The sequence below is a fragment of the Rutilus rutilus genome, assembly GCF_951802725.1.
Source record: "Rutilus rutilus genome assembly, chromosome: 15".
NCBI lineage: Eukaryota > Metazoa > Chordata > Actinopteri > Cypriniformes > Leuciscidae > Rutilus > Rutilus rutilus.
The window spans coordinates 28,630,965-28,645,881 of record NC_140220.1 but is presented as its reverse complement, the minus strand read 5'-3'; the positions used below and the strand labels follow the sequence as shown (position 1 = coordinate 28,645,881).

General features: G+C 38.8%; 1 protein-coding gene across 1 annotated transcript in view; it reads right to left on the bottom strand.

Annotated features, from left to right (window-relative positions):
- The window catches only part of sh3rf1 (SH3 domain containing ring finger 1), a 52,253-nt gene that overhangs the window by 11,623 nt on the left and 25,713 nt on the right, over nucleotides 1–14,917 (bottom strand). The window contains exons 3-5 of the mRNA XM_084432727.1: nucleotides 10,957–11,232; nucleotides 10,400–10,495; nucleotides 7,594–7,911 (exon numbers count right to left, since the gene is read on the bottom strand). Coding sequence (XP_084288853.1) covers nucleotides 7,594–7,911; nucleotides 10,400–10,495; nucleotides 10,957–11,232 — 690 coding nt within the window. The remainder of the gene's footprint in view (nucleotides 1–7,593; nucleotides 7,912–10,399; nucleotides 10,496–10,956; nucleotides 11,233–14,917) is intronic.

The following is a 14,917-nucleotide window of genomic DNA, read 5'->3' as shown; positions in this document are numbered from 1 at the left end:
CACCAGAGAGACTAGTGTTGTTTCACTGGAAGCTAATCAGACAAGGTTAAATTGTTTTCAGAAAATTTCACCTGCACAGAAAATAGGGTGAATTTTCATTTCATGCCAACTTTAAAACACTTAAAGGTGCAGTATGTAATATTGACAGCTAGTGGTTGAAATAGGTACTGCAGTCCTAATTCAAAATATTGGGAGAGGGTTGTTTCTCCCGCCCCCTCCTCCTCAGACTTGACGCTCACGCGGGTTTACAGATTGAGGACGCAACAGGAATGAACGCAATTCACAATGGAAGATGTCAAGCCTTACACTGCAAGTTGATGAGTTATTTTATCCGCATTTTAATATGCGTCTGGTCGTAGAGCTTTTTGTGGATGCCGAGGCTTTTAAGGTCGGGTAGAATCTGCGATCTTTGATCCAGTTCGTTTGCTGGCTTCCATGGCTGAAATACACTGTTTTATGGAAACTGGGGTGTTGAAATACTATTGGGTAAATTGGCAGTGGGCGGAATCACAGAGGAAAACAAAAAAAGACATTCCGACACGGAACGCACATTTCAAAGTATAATACATTTACATTTACATTTAGTCATTTAGCAGACGCTTTTATCCAAAGCGACTTACAAATCAGGACTAAATTAAGCGAGTCATAATAACTGGCTGTAGCATTGTTTTTCAGAGAAACGAGTATGTAAATTTAGTATGTTTCCTAAATATCTGAAACATTATGGTATTTTTATGCTTTAGTATAGTCAAAAAAATGACATAGCACTAGGGGTGGGCGGTACACCGGTGTCATGGTCATCACCGGTGTGACATTGCGCCACGACATGGATTTTCTAATACCGTCAATACCGTAATAAATCAATTATGTTCCTTGAACGGCTGCATTTACATTAGGGCTGTAGTCAACCAAAGAAATGCTTAGTCGACCAAAGTCCTGTCCTGCACAACGATTAGTCGACTAAAAAAAATAAAAATAAAAAATAAAAATAAAAAAAAGACACGATGTTTTGCATTTTGATTGAACATGTATTAAACAATTGTCAGAGCATTTATAAAACAACAACGAAAAAACGTTTTTGTTTTATTGACACCTGGGATCCCACGCGAAACGGTTCTCATTCGCGCTTGAATAAGGCCGGCGACACACTGGCTGCTGGCGTGAGAGTCTCAGCTGCGTTGGGTGTCTGTTTTTATTTCGGCTCCCATGTTAAAAGGTTGGAGTTTGCACACTGCCTGCGTGAGACACGCGTCTCAGGCGCGGCTCGAGCCACGCGGAAAACGCCTGCATGCTAGAAATAGAACCGACGCCCGAGTGTTCCTGCAACAAGAGTGTTCTCTGGCTAGAGCGCAGAACAGCGGAGTTTGTATGAACCGAAGTGCATGTCTGAGCCTGTATTGCTGCTGTTGCTTTGACATTGTGGAAAATAGAATAAACAAAATGTATTAGACTTTTTACCCGTTATTATCAATCTAAATTAATCTCGTTTTTAATTTAGGCAAACTTAATTTCGTTTTTCTTTATTTAAATTCCGTTTTTTCTTTATTTAAATTTCGTTTTTCTTTATTTAAATTTTGTTTTTTTCTTTATTTAAATTTCGTTTTTCTTTATTTAAATTCCGTTTTTCTTTATTTAAATTTCATTTTTTCTGTATTTAAATTTCGTTTTTTTCTTTATTTAAATTTCGTTTTTCTTTATTTAAATTTCGTTTTTTCTTTATTTAAATTTAGTTTTTCTTTAGGCCTATTTAAATTTCGTTTTTCTTTATTTAAATTTCGTTTATCTTTATTTAAATTTCATTTTTTCTGTATTTAAATTTCGTTTTTCTTTATTTAAATCTACCCTTTACTGTGTCAGTAATTTGTTAGTCAGAAAAATATTAGACTACCTTAAAAGTATTGCTTAATTAACAGACTGTGTGCGTTTTATATCACTAGTGCAGTGTCCGTTCTCGGAGAATAAAGCCGCCCTGCTCGCGTGAGGTGCGCCGCTTCCCGCTCGCGCTGTTCTGTAGTTTACTATTAATTCTGAACGTGTCGCGTCTCGCGTGTCTGTCTATATTGCACCAAATGCGACACTGCACTCCCTTGTGAAGTTGATTGGATGAACGGTTCTCGAAATAATCAAAATGCAAACGGACAGACAGACACATAGAGATTACTAGATTATATCCTTACTGAGCGCGAAGCAGCAGTGCAGCCAGCCACAGGTGCGGTTCCCGAGTGTTCTACGTGGTGCGCTAAACTGTGGCGCTGTTACAAAATAGCCTAAATTAAAGCATTTAAAGTTGTGGATAAAACATAGGCTAATTATATTTAGAATACAGTAATATATAACTGCTTATAAAGGAATAAATATCAAGGAGTAAATCAATGAAAATTTCTTTATTGGTGAAAAAAAAAAAAAAAAAAATGATGCGACTGGTCGATCAATGAGAATGTCAGTCGACCAAGACGGCATCGACCGATTAGTCGACTAAACGACTAAAGTTGACAGCCCTACAGGACAGGCTACTCCTCCCAAAATGTACCAAAAAAAAGTTATACCGTGATATTATACCGTCACCGTTCAAAAGATGAAAAATACCGTGATATTAATTTTAGGTCATATCGCCCACCCCTACATAGCACCTTTAAAAAATGAATGTCACAAAAACTGCTCTATTACACAAAATATAAAATCAAGTGGCATAAAAAAAAAGCATTTTTCAGAACTAACTTTAGCAGAACGTGTCCAATTATATTTTGTCGTTTTGAACAGTGTATTTTCTGCATGAGCGAGTTGAGCTGGGAGCTAAAGCTGAATGTTTTCTCCACAGAGATCTCACAAAGAGTCAGTGCTAGAGGAGTGTGTTGAAGTACATGAGAATCTCTGTGTGTGCATCACTGCAAACAGCATATCTGCCTGCCACAGGCCCGCTCAGCTTCAGGGTACATCAGCTCTCAAGTCGCACCCTACAGGTTAGATTGTACAAGGTACTGAGTGAGTCAATGTGTGGGATATGAACAAACTGGAGGGCACACGAGCTCTCACAAATACTGTGTTATTCTCGTTGACAACACTTCCTGCAGGTGAGAATGACATCAGCGATTGCCGATTGCATAAAATAAGCCAACAGCTGGATGATAGCACAGCTGCGTACAGGCCTGCATTTCCACAATGGTGAAATCATGCAAATTAACTTTGCCAAATACTTTTTTTCTTACAAGGACCCTATTGTAATTCAACCCCCAAATTTATGAGATTAAAGGGTTAGTTCACCCAAAAAGTACAATTCTGTCATCATTTACTTGCTCCCATGATGTTCCACAGCTTTTTTTTAAGTAAGAAAGACTTACTTTCTTCTGTGGAACATAAAAATAAGACATTTTGAAGAATGTTTAATATTGGAGCCCACTGACTTCAATTGTATGGACAACAAAACATCTCTCAAAACATTTTCTGCAGAAGAAAGAAAGCCATGTGGTTTTGGAACGAAATGAGAGTAGGTCAACGATGACAGAATTTTCATTTTAGGGTGAACAATCATTTAAAGGTCTGAGCAATTAACTCATTTTGTACTTTTTTTTTTTTTTTTTTTTACCACATATATCCCTTTGTTACAGAAAGTTGAGAGACTTTCTTGTTGGTAATGTGGCTTTTCTCATGAATATTAATTAGACTAATAATTTTGATAAATAAATCATCTATGTGATGTATTGATATCTAGTACTTTAATTTCCAAGTCATAACTGGAATGCAAAAAATTGCATTCCAGCAAAAAAAAGTGCTTAAAAAAATTCTATTGAGTTGTCAATTTTCGAGCCGAAAGAGCAATCATTCTTGCTGACCTATTCAAGTGTGCTCAAATGAACTTGTGACATATTCATTTGATAACTTCATTCCTACATCTGCCATTGTCAGTCATGGGGTCAGTGGCTCAGCAAAGTGTGATGCATATCTGCATGTCTAGGACGATACTCAAAGCTGACACTTTGGTTTAAAGGTTTTATAAGTTAAAATAAAAGTTATATTAGGGCGGATTTAAGTCAGTAAATTTATATCAGTAATTTTGCAGTTTGTGACTTTTTTTGTGAGCTGCAAAATTGGAGGGGACGTCTGAGAGCTGTGTGCTGAAGAGAACATTGTTGCTTTCGTTTTCCGCCACTAATGATAACCGCAATGACCACTCAGCAAAACATTAAAACACACACTAACGAAATGAAAACTCCTGCTCGGTAATTAGAGAAGCATCCCTGCTGTGTTTTATAATGCAGTGGGGACAAAATCATCTGCGGTAAAAAAGTGAATGTAAAAGTGCCTATCATTCTTTCTCTCTTTTTTATCACTTCAAATATCCTCATCCTTCTAAATGGCCTTTTCCCTCCGTTTTTCCTTTCTCTCTTTCCCTCAAACCAGAATTATATGAGAAAGCAATAAGCCTGTGGTTCATATATTCCAAATGTGTCGCAAAAATCGTGTAAATCGATACATCACTCTCATAAGAGGGCATAACTGCTGCCACAAAGGAGGGGGATCACTTTACAGGCTCAAACAGGCTTTTATGAGATCTGGAGTGTCTGGATAATTATTAGCGCTAAAACGCCTAGATAGGAATGTTAAAAAGAGCGTGAGAGAAAAAACGTGGGCATGCAGGAGAGGGACAAAAAGGGAGAGGGAATGAGAGAGATGATATCGATATTCATAATACTAGATGACATAAAAACAACAGTTCAGCAATAGTTTTGCTGTAGTGCAGTTGCCTGACAACATTACTGATGAAAAAAACTAAAAGAGAGCAAGTATGATGAGGGGATAAGTTAATGAAACAATATGCTGCAAGTCTGCAAAAGGTAAAGGAAAAACTAGGACAAAAACACCAATTATAGACTCATAAACAGACTGTAGATGATAAATATTCTGGTTACGCATACAGGAAATGGACTGGTGTCTTGTGTAAATATACTCACTAGGTGTGAGCACAAAACACTGTGCTGGTTTCATATTAACACACGATGACGAATTCTGTCGCTTGAGAAACCGTCTCGCGTTCTTAAAGCGTTAACACATGTTCGCTAAGGCCACCACACATGCTTCCTCATTCCATCTGCACCAAGTATTCACTCTCATAAAACTGAATTGGGGTCATCTTTCACAACACCCCGTCTCAACAGTTCCTTTATGAACACGAAAATGGATCCAGAAGCATACAGACAGGCCGAAACTAAAACGAAAGGGGTATAGTGTGTCTTCTGTTGTGTTCAGTGTTTTGTCCCATAGAAGAGGACTCCAGAGGGGTTCGCAGATAGGTGATGACATTAATGGAACAAAGATCATAGAGAAAAAAAATCCATGATCTTTTACACACATATACATATACATATACATATACATATACATATACATATACATATACATATACATATACACATATCACTCCTCTCTCGGCGTGATCATTGACTACTTTCATTGCATGTATGGTTGCCTGTGCCTCCTGATAATCTGCTTGATTCGGCCAAAGTTCCGGGTCAATTTCAAGGAACGTAATGTAATTTTTTAAACCAAAAAATGTGCTCTAAACCCAAACAATAACCAAGGTGATCATCAATAGAAATATGTATTGATTCCACCAGGAAAGGTAAATCTGCTAAACCGGGTCATGGATGGATTAATTTGGATTTAGTTTCTACAATAAGTAAACTGAGATATGTATCTAAAATACATATTTAGGAATATATGGTGCATTAGATGCTTTTATGGAGATTTTTTGGGGAATTTTACTAGCCAGGTACAATACCAATTCAAATGATCTGTTTTTACGAAAATCATCAAAATCTCAGAAAGTTTAAAGCTATTGAGCTACCAGTAATTATTATGTTATTGCCATAAAAATTGGCATGCTGTATTTTCTTATATAAAGGAACAATTTAAAGGGTTAAGAGCATGACAATTGCAGACTTTAAAAATAAGGACCACCCTAATATATATACATACATATACATACATACATACATATACATATACATACATATATATATATATATATATATATATATATATATATATATATATATATATATATATATATATATATATATATATATATATATATATATATATATATATATATATATATACATATATACATACATATATATATATATATACATATATATATATATATATATATGCTATTACATGGTTTAACAGGGCATTTTTTTATTTTTGAACGGAAAATAAATTCTAAATCATTAACTGAAATGACAGCTTTGTCTGTAGCACCGTTACAAAGGCGATTTTGACTATTTTAATGTTCATGTACACTAGGTTTGCTATTTTATTAATGTCAGGAAAGACTAAGCTAGGCCATGGATCTGACGGTTACATTTTAAGTGGTCTTTTTAAGTAGATGGGGAAAAGCCACATTCCGGGAAATTTTCTAGAACTCCCCCCACCCACCCCAGAACAGCACATGAAATGACAAGTCTGTCTGCCATCTCTTTAGAGACAGCATTGCTCGGCAACCAGCGGAACAGCTGTGAGTGACTGTCATTCCAGGGTTGCTGCGGTAACCTCTGCGAGCGAGTGGTGGGAGTGTTTCATGTGGTGGAGCGCTGTCACGCATCAGTGCTCTCAAACGCTCGGACAGCATGTTGGACAGTGTGGAATGAGAGGGAGTAACTGCTGACAGAACAGGAGAGAACAGTAAGCTGCGGTGGACAAGCATCAGAGCTCTGGAGAGTGGGTGGGATGCCTGACTCGATGCTCACTTTCCTTCCCCTTCAAGCTATTATTTGAAGTTATTTGGCAAATTTACCAATTGGTACTTAACCATTGTTGCACATTCCCTCCATTTCACGGTTACTCGACAATTATTGATTGTCAGCTGAAGCGATTTTAGAGCAACATACAAAAGTGCACAGATCACCTTTAAAGAGACATCGTGGGCAATTGGATATAGAGCAGCATATTTTAAAATTAAGGATTTTAAGTTTGTCGATTGTATCTCTAGTAACTATACCTGTCCGCATTCATTTTGCATGGAGCGAACGTCACGCACAGTAACATGTTCATGCAGGTTACAATTGTAAAAATATAGTGGCGATATAAATCTTGGCCTATATCACCAGCCCTACAATAAATTAATTTTTATGATACAAAATATACTAACAGTACCATAATCAAACATACCAACAACAGTGCTATCTAATGAAGATAACGACAGACAATTAATATCTCTTCCCAGAATATGAAAAAGTCTTGTTGTTTTAGGTGTGTGTGTGTGTGTGTGTGCATGTGAACTTATCAGGCTGTGTAACCATGGCCACAGCTGAGAAGCTCATCCTCAGTGAGAGATGATGTCCTTACCTCCACTCAGTATGAGTCCTAATCTATATATAACACGGAGAGAGGAAGAGTGGATGAGGAACAGAACATTTAGAGGTCAGCTACCGTCATGCTGGAATAATAATCGCGTTTTCTCATTATCTTCCTCTCCTTTCTATCCTGCACATCCATCCTCTGTTTCCCTATCACCAAATCTCTCCATCCATCACGAGGCTATATGGTGGTCTGATATGCTGCATGAGTGCCAATCCATCCATCATCTCTCACCTGTGAAGGTGCGCTGGAGGACAGGCCTCCGCTGAGCTCTCCGATCCGGGCCGCAGCTGTGGGGTTGGAGGAGCTGATCAGAACCGGCCCGCTGATCTCCATGGAGTGTCTCTGGGGTGGAGGGGCCAGGCAAGGCTTATGGGACATAGTTAGGGAGGTGAAGGAGTGTCGCTTCTTACTATTCTTCTTCTCCCCAGTAGCTTTCTGGGAGCCGTTGGCCTGGGGGCCCGAGGAAGAGGACGATGGCCCTTCACTGGAGTCTCCTCCACCTTCAGATGGCTTGTCCAGTTCTATGAGCTGTCGAGCTGCACTGTTAAACTGAAAGTAGAAGAGAGAGTAAACAGAAATAATACTTTACTCCACATGCTATTATTATTGTACCTAATTTTGGCCTTTTGGAAAAGTTGAGAGCCAGATTCAACCAACAGTGCCTGTATGAGCACCAAGGCTCAATATGTCACATAAATTAACTGCTAGGCTCACACTTTCTTTATATGTAATCTAACGAGGAGTTGTAGAGAATGAAAGAAATAGGAGTACACAGAAAGGTACAACTAGGAAAGAGGACAGAGATTGTGATGAATCTTTAAAGTCGGCATGAAACAGAAGTTGCAATAGTCTTTTCTTCCCTATTGTGACATATATCCAAGTAAAACCAAGAATGTAAACCGGGATTGGAAGTTGTCCTTCAGGAATTTGTAGGAAGTCCCTACAAAGTATTTAAAGTGGTCTTTATGTAATAAATGAACCCCTACCCCCCTTCTGATCTGAAAAACGATCCATGACTCAAAAAACGCAATATGATCTGAACCGTGAGTTTTTTGATCTGTTGCACCACTAGTAAAAAGTGATGGAAAAGTTCAAAGACTCGGTGTACAGTATGTGGGGTGGTGGGAGTGATGTGATGGGACTGCAGGCCATGTCTGATTTCATGTGAAACTGAAATCAAAGGCATACAAGCAGAGAGTCTCCAGCTAATGACAGAATAACACACATTGCCCCGAGAAACTCACTCTGCACAAATGAGAGAAGCCAATCAGACCACTCACATGAAGAACCCTACACTATGAATTCAGCTGATCTAGGTCATAAGGATCGATTAAACGCTGCTATAGATAGTGCTAAGTGCATTCTTGGAATATATTCATTTATTCAAACATAATCTGATTTGTGAAAGATTTCATAAATGAAACCATATGAGATGAGTACATTGGCGAGAAATTAGACCTCATGCTCAAAACAGCAGGAGTGGAATCAGCATAGATACACATACACTACCAGTCAAAAGTGTGGAAACACGCTTGATGTTTCTCATGACTTTACAAACCCTTTTGATCTCAAGGCTTACAGTAAAATGCTTGAAATAAGTTTCATAGGCAAACATAAATTGTGCTTACATATGAATTTATTTACTAAACTAAAATTTTAATTAAAAACTAAATTGAAATACATGAGTTTGACCGCCTAGAGAAGGAAAAGCAGTCGATAAGTGTCCAGCATACAAGCCACCTTCAAAAATATTTAGAAAGCATTCCAGGATGCACCTCATAAAGTGTGCAGAGCTGTAATCTAAGCAAAGGATAGTGACAAAGAAAAAGCTAAAATAATGATAATTAAAAGATAATATAAAACATTTGATTATAAGTAAATATAATTAAATATTTTGGGTCCCTTCTAAACAATGAAAAATGAAAATAATAATAAATAATAATGAATTGACTAGTAGAGCAAATGATATTGGACCCAAAGCTACAGCAAATCCTAGAATCAAAAACAATACAGGGCTACAGCTTATGATTCACCAAGCATGAATGGTAATATAATGTAATAACTTCAAGATCAGCTCATCATAACTTAGTGCTGACCTTGCAAACTCAGGTAGACATTCAATTCTCCATATATGATGGCCACTAAGAGACATATGCCTGATTCCATTTCAAAGTCACTTTGAAAACATAAATTTACAGTGGCAGGTGACATGGGAACAGAAAAACCTTTTCCCCCTTTTACTCTATCTTAAGTACCTGAGTGAATGTCACTTTTGATTTCACTGGTATCAGAGATTACTTTCTCAAAAGCATTCACTTGGAAAAAGTCTGGTTTAGTGAAAATTGCCAAGGCTTTTGTGTAAGCTCGAAGCCTCCGCCCCTGTTTTCCCTCGTCCTCTCGCTCTGAGTGAGAGAGATGCAATTCAAGAAGCACCATTCTGACAGAAGCTATTTTTGAATGTCTTTTGATGGTTATTTTTTCCCACAGGTTAGACACGTGGCTGGCAGAGCTCACGCTGGCTCTGCCAGGGTTCATAAAGGTTGTTTTCTATGTTTATGGGAGTAAAGATGTGAAGTGTTTCGATGCTGCGACTTTCAGGAGCACACATGAAGTTGGCCACAATAATTGGGGCTATTCTTGTTTGAGGTTGAGTGATTAAAGAGAGCAGTGTTTAAAGATTGTGCATGTCTGATTAAGAGACACACAGGGCTGTTGGTGTTTTGAGATTTGAGGCTGATGAGAATTCAATACAGCTCAAATAATTAGCACCAATTTGAGAGCTCACTGAGATCTGCATGCTTAAAGAGCTGTGCGTTTCAACAAGAGCAGAAACAAAGAAATGGTGGGGATGAAAAACTGGCCAAATGAACAGGATGTGACAAAAATGGCAACAACTAATACTTTTGAAAGCAAACTCTTTAAAGGGTGGAGAATAGTTTGAAGGTTTCCAAGACTAAAGTCGTGCTGAAGAGTACAACATCTAAATGTGAAAATGTCAGGAAACAATGACAGTTTTAAATGCACTGATATGACTCACCTCTACATAAGATATGGGGAAGATGCCAATCTTATCTCCCAGCATGCCTTCCGCCCAGTTCTCATCCACACGACGAATCACAGTAAGAATATCATCCTGAGGGCAGAAGGAATAAAACCGGTTCCTTGTTATTCAGCCACAAGCCTTCACAGCAATTTGTTAAAAAGTTCATAAAAAATGTGGAACTCGAAGGCATGAATGAAAGCCAGGCATTTTTTTTTTTCAAATCTATCCAAAACACAAATAGCTAGAGGGTAACTTGCACACTTATGTTGTAAGCAGAAGAAAATGTTTCTTTTTGTCTCTGCAACATTCACCCTTAAAATTAGTCACTATTTGTTTTCACTAGTGGAACATATAAAAGGAGAAATTCTGAAGAATGCTCATGCTTCTTTTTCCATTCAAACTAAGAATATCTAAGACTATCTAATGCATTAACTAATTCTAATGAATTGACTTCATACCATACCATATTTCTTTATGAACTTGTGGATGGGTGTGTGCATTTGAATGGGAGAGTAAAGACTAATTTCGAAGTCTTTACAAATGTTCAGCACCTTTGAGAATGGCAAGCAGTCCTTGTCAGCCTCCTTGTCTTTCAGCTCAAAGTCATACAGGGCCTTGCATTGAGGAGGCGGCTGTGGGAGAGGTTTGATGACCTGGACAAAGTTGGTGGGGAAGAATCCATGAACTCCGCCCATCTCTCCATGGTACCAGTTTTCATCCACCTGCCGGCGAAGGATGATGATGTCACCCTTGCTGAACTTGAGATCTCCGGGTTCTTTGCCATCATAGTTGTATAAGGCCTTGGCACAGGGTAGCTGAGGTACTCCCTGTAGCAAAGAGAAATACAGGAGGATGATTACTAAAAGTGAAAGTTCAGGGTATCCAAAGTAACTTGGATTCATGGATAATGCAAGATCAGCACTCAAAAGCACATTCATTTTTCAAACTCATAGGACAGGCGAAGGGTGACCATGATAACCACAGCCAGCTTTCATAGAGCGTGACCATGTGTGGAGTGGAGGAGTGTAAAGTGAAAACAGGGATTCTATAATAAACCCTTCGCTGCAAGTTTTTTAAAACGTATACACTGCTATCTTTGGAGCCTTTCACACACTATCCTTAACATTGACATCTGCAATATGAAAAGAAATAAAGAACCACACTTTGCTCAGCTATACACAAAGTCAAAATGCTAACATAAGCTCAATGATAGCTTTTGTGCTGTATAAGAGTGATAAGTCTGTCTGGCTTCTCTTTCAGCCTGACCTTGTTGCCTTGTCTCTCTGTTTGACTGTGCCGGGCTGCTTTTTCTGTCTTCCTTGCACCGTTTGTGTTGCTTAACTTACTGACTGCCTCCTTGTCTGACAATCCCAAAATACCCTGGGATATGCCAATGGATTCAAAATGTTGTGGGGCAAGCCCATTTATCAATGTGTGTGGAGTTTTATGGTGCAGAACCAGTCGTCTGGAACCGGTCAAAGCTCCTTTCAAGCCTGACAATGATCCACAGCCAGAAAGAGGGAGGAGGAGGCAGACGCAGTCCTGCTCAACTGAATGAGCCCTTTTCAGGCAAACTGTTCAAGAGAGAGGCCCTCTGTCCAAGAGGACCCCCTCCAACCACCCAGCATAAAGCGCAATGGGCTTCCTCCACTGTAGCATGCATCTCCTGCCCATAGTGAGGAGAATGATAATCACAACACCAATAACAAAGAGAATCAGAAAATAACCATGAAAGACAAAGGTATTGGAAAGGTACAGGCATAATAAGTACTGTCCCCCTTTACTTAACATACACACAAACTGTAAGAATATGACTAATACTGACAAATAAACAGTAGGCCTATGAGGTAAAGCTTTTAAATAGCAGTCCCAAACTAGTTTTTGTTAATACAATGTTGGTATAAGCCACCACAGTCATTAAAAAATAAACAAAATATCCCAGCGTGAAAATAAAATGGCATTTTGGGGTTATGGAAACCCCACACAATACTAAAAAGAACTGTTAATGAAACATGGAAACTGATGTGAGAGATTTTTTATTTCAGCGTACACTTACGTCACTGTCAGTTCCTATTGTGCTGGGTTCTCTGAAATAGTCATGATTCGCCTCTCACAAAGTAACATGCTCTAAACACACCTCTTAAGCACACAGAATAATGTAAGTGGACTTTTTTTTTTTTGCAATCGCGGCATCCGTAATCGTGATTGGAAATTCGATTAATTGTGCAGCCCTAATGGAAAGAAAAGGAGATGGTATGCAGGTTGGCAGGTATTTGGGTGGGCAGGAATAAAGGAACAATTGTAAAAAGGAAGGAAGGAAGGAAGGAAGAAAGGATGGACAAAAAATGTGATCGTATGCAGGTGGGCAGGTACTTAGGTGGGTAGGAATAAAGGAACAATTGTAAAAAGGAAGGAAGGAAGGAAGGAAGGAAGGAAGGAAGGAAGGAAGGAAGGAAGGAAGGAAGTGGGTCAGTAAAAGTTACTTAGGAAGGAAAACAGGCAAGGTAAGCAGGCAGGCAGGAAGACAGGAAGGAATGATAGTACGTAGAAAGGCAGATTGAGAGAAAGAAAGAAAGAAAACAAGGGAAAACAAAGAGAGAGAGAGAGAGAGAGAGAGAGAGAGAGAGAGAGACTGATGTGCCAAAATCCGACTCAAACAACTCCGAAATCAAAGCTCCATCCGTCTGTGCACCTCTGTGCACTCTTCGAACCCCCTTCTGCTGGCCTCTCTCAAAGGCAGCTGTCAGCAGATCTGCAGATTTACCCACTTTGCACAGCTTAGAGCATGAAACAGACAGAAAGAGTGAGAAAAGAGGAAAGCCATGAAAGAACAAGGGATAAGATGGAAGGAAAAGAGACAAAAAGGGTAGGACGGTAAGAAGGAAAAAAGAAAGAGTTTGACCAAAAGAATTTTAGGATGGCCGGTGTGTGTTTTTCCGGTCTAAGCCTTGCGTGTGAAAACGAAGGGTACTAGAGATTGCTTGAACTGGACTGACATTAAAGAACATTCAGGCTTTTATCCAGTCCAAACAGAGCACTGAAGGTGTGCGTGTGTACGTTTGCCCGTTTGTTAAAGTTCCATGAATCTCAAAGCTCTATTAAAAAAAATTGTGCCCACTTGCAGTCTTTGAGGTTTTCTGATCTCAAGACTCATTCTGGTCCAAGAACTCTTACATGAGACTGGAGGGATAAACACCAGTCTGTCTCACTAAGGATCTAAAGAACACGATCAGAACTACAGGATATTATAAAAAATAATGCGAGACAGCTCTGAGTCCAGTGGACATGAAATTACTCAGCGCTGCACAACTGTGCTAAACTTCTCTCACTGCAGGGAAAAACAACAACATCTTTATTCTTTAAAGTGCTGAAGCAAATGAGATTATAATGTAAACAAGATACCTAAAAATACCTAGTAACAAGATACAAACCTTTGGTGGTTCTCAGAGGGCAGGCATGGTAATTTCATCCTCTCTGCTTTTTCATTTAGCAGATGCTTTACAGTTTACACCACGATATGGGATTCCCTCATGCATGGAAATTTGCATTGCAATTTTGCAAAACTATTTCATTGCACCAATCAAATTGGTATAAGTTGTCATGCTGTCACTAGTAGGCATTCCTTTAGGTTTTTTTTTTCCTATTGGACTTTGGTCCGATCGTTTTAAATTCGATGATAAATTAGTGGCCAAAATCGTGCAGTGTGAACTTGGCTTAATTACGTCAAAGATTTCCAGGACTAAGCTGTTACTGAAAAATTTAGATGAATCAAGAACTATTTGGACTCTGAACTGAATCCAAAGTGCCATAAGATTCCCAGTCCCACCCCTTCTTATCATCATTAAATGTCTAGCTCAAGGGAAAAAATGGTAACCATTCTCTGGTCATTTTATGTGGGGTTTGATTCGATAACCTTTAGGTTACTAGCACAGATATTTAACCACTCCCCAATAAAAAGGGTGGATAAAGTAGAACTGGAAAACAAAGCACAACTACATCACAATATGTCAAAATACATGTGCTAACCACTAGGCCATGACTCCAACTCTTTCTCAGGTAATACTATTGGTAGTGATATATTTAATAAAAAACTGAGAGCAAAAAAAACCTAAATAAACAGGGGATCTGTTCTTTAGATTTCATCACACAATTTGGCTGGCGGCGGTGTTTGACGTTTCTTAGTGGAGTGTAACCTGCCTATAATTTGTCAATGTGTGACAGCTAGAGGTGCCTAATAGACCTCTAATGAGAAATGTGTAATCCAATACTAATGAGCTCTCCAAGTCAACAAGCCATCAATCACTATTAAGACTCTAATATCCACAAACATCCCGATCGTCTCTAAATCACTGTTAGATGCAATCTAATGTCATACCATACAGCCTTTTAGCCCACTTGGGGAAGACTTTTTCTAGCCACCCCCGTATTCCTCGTTCATTCACTTTCAATTCACACCCATTTCATCTGTGACCCGTCAGTGTCTAGATCATGTTATGGACAGGTTGGCAGGGT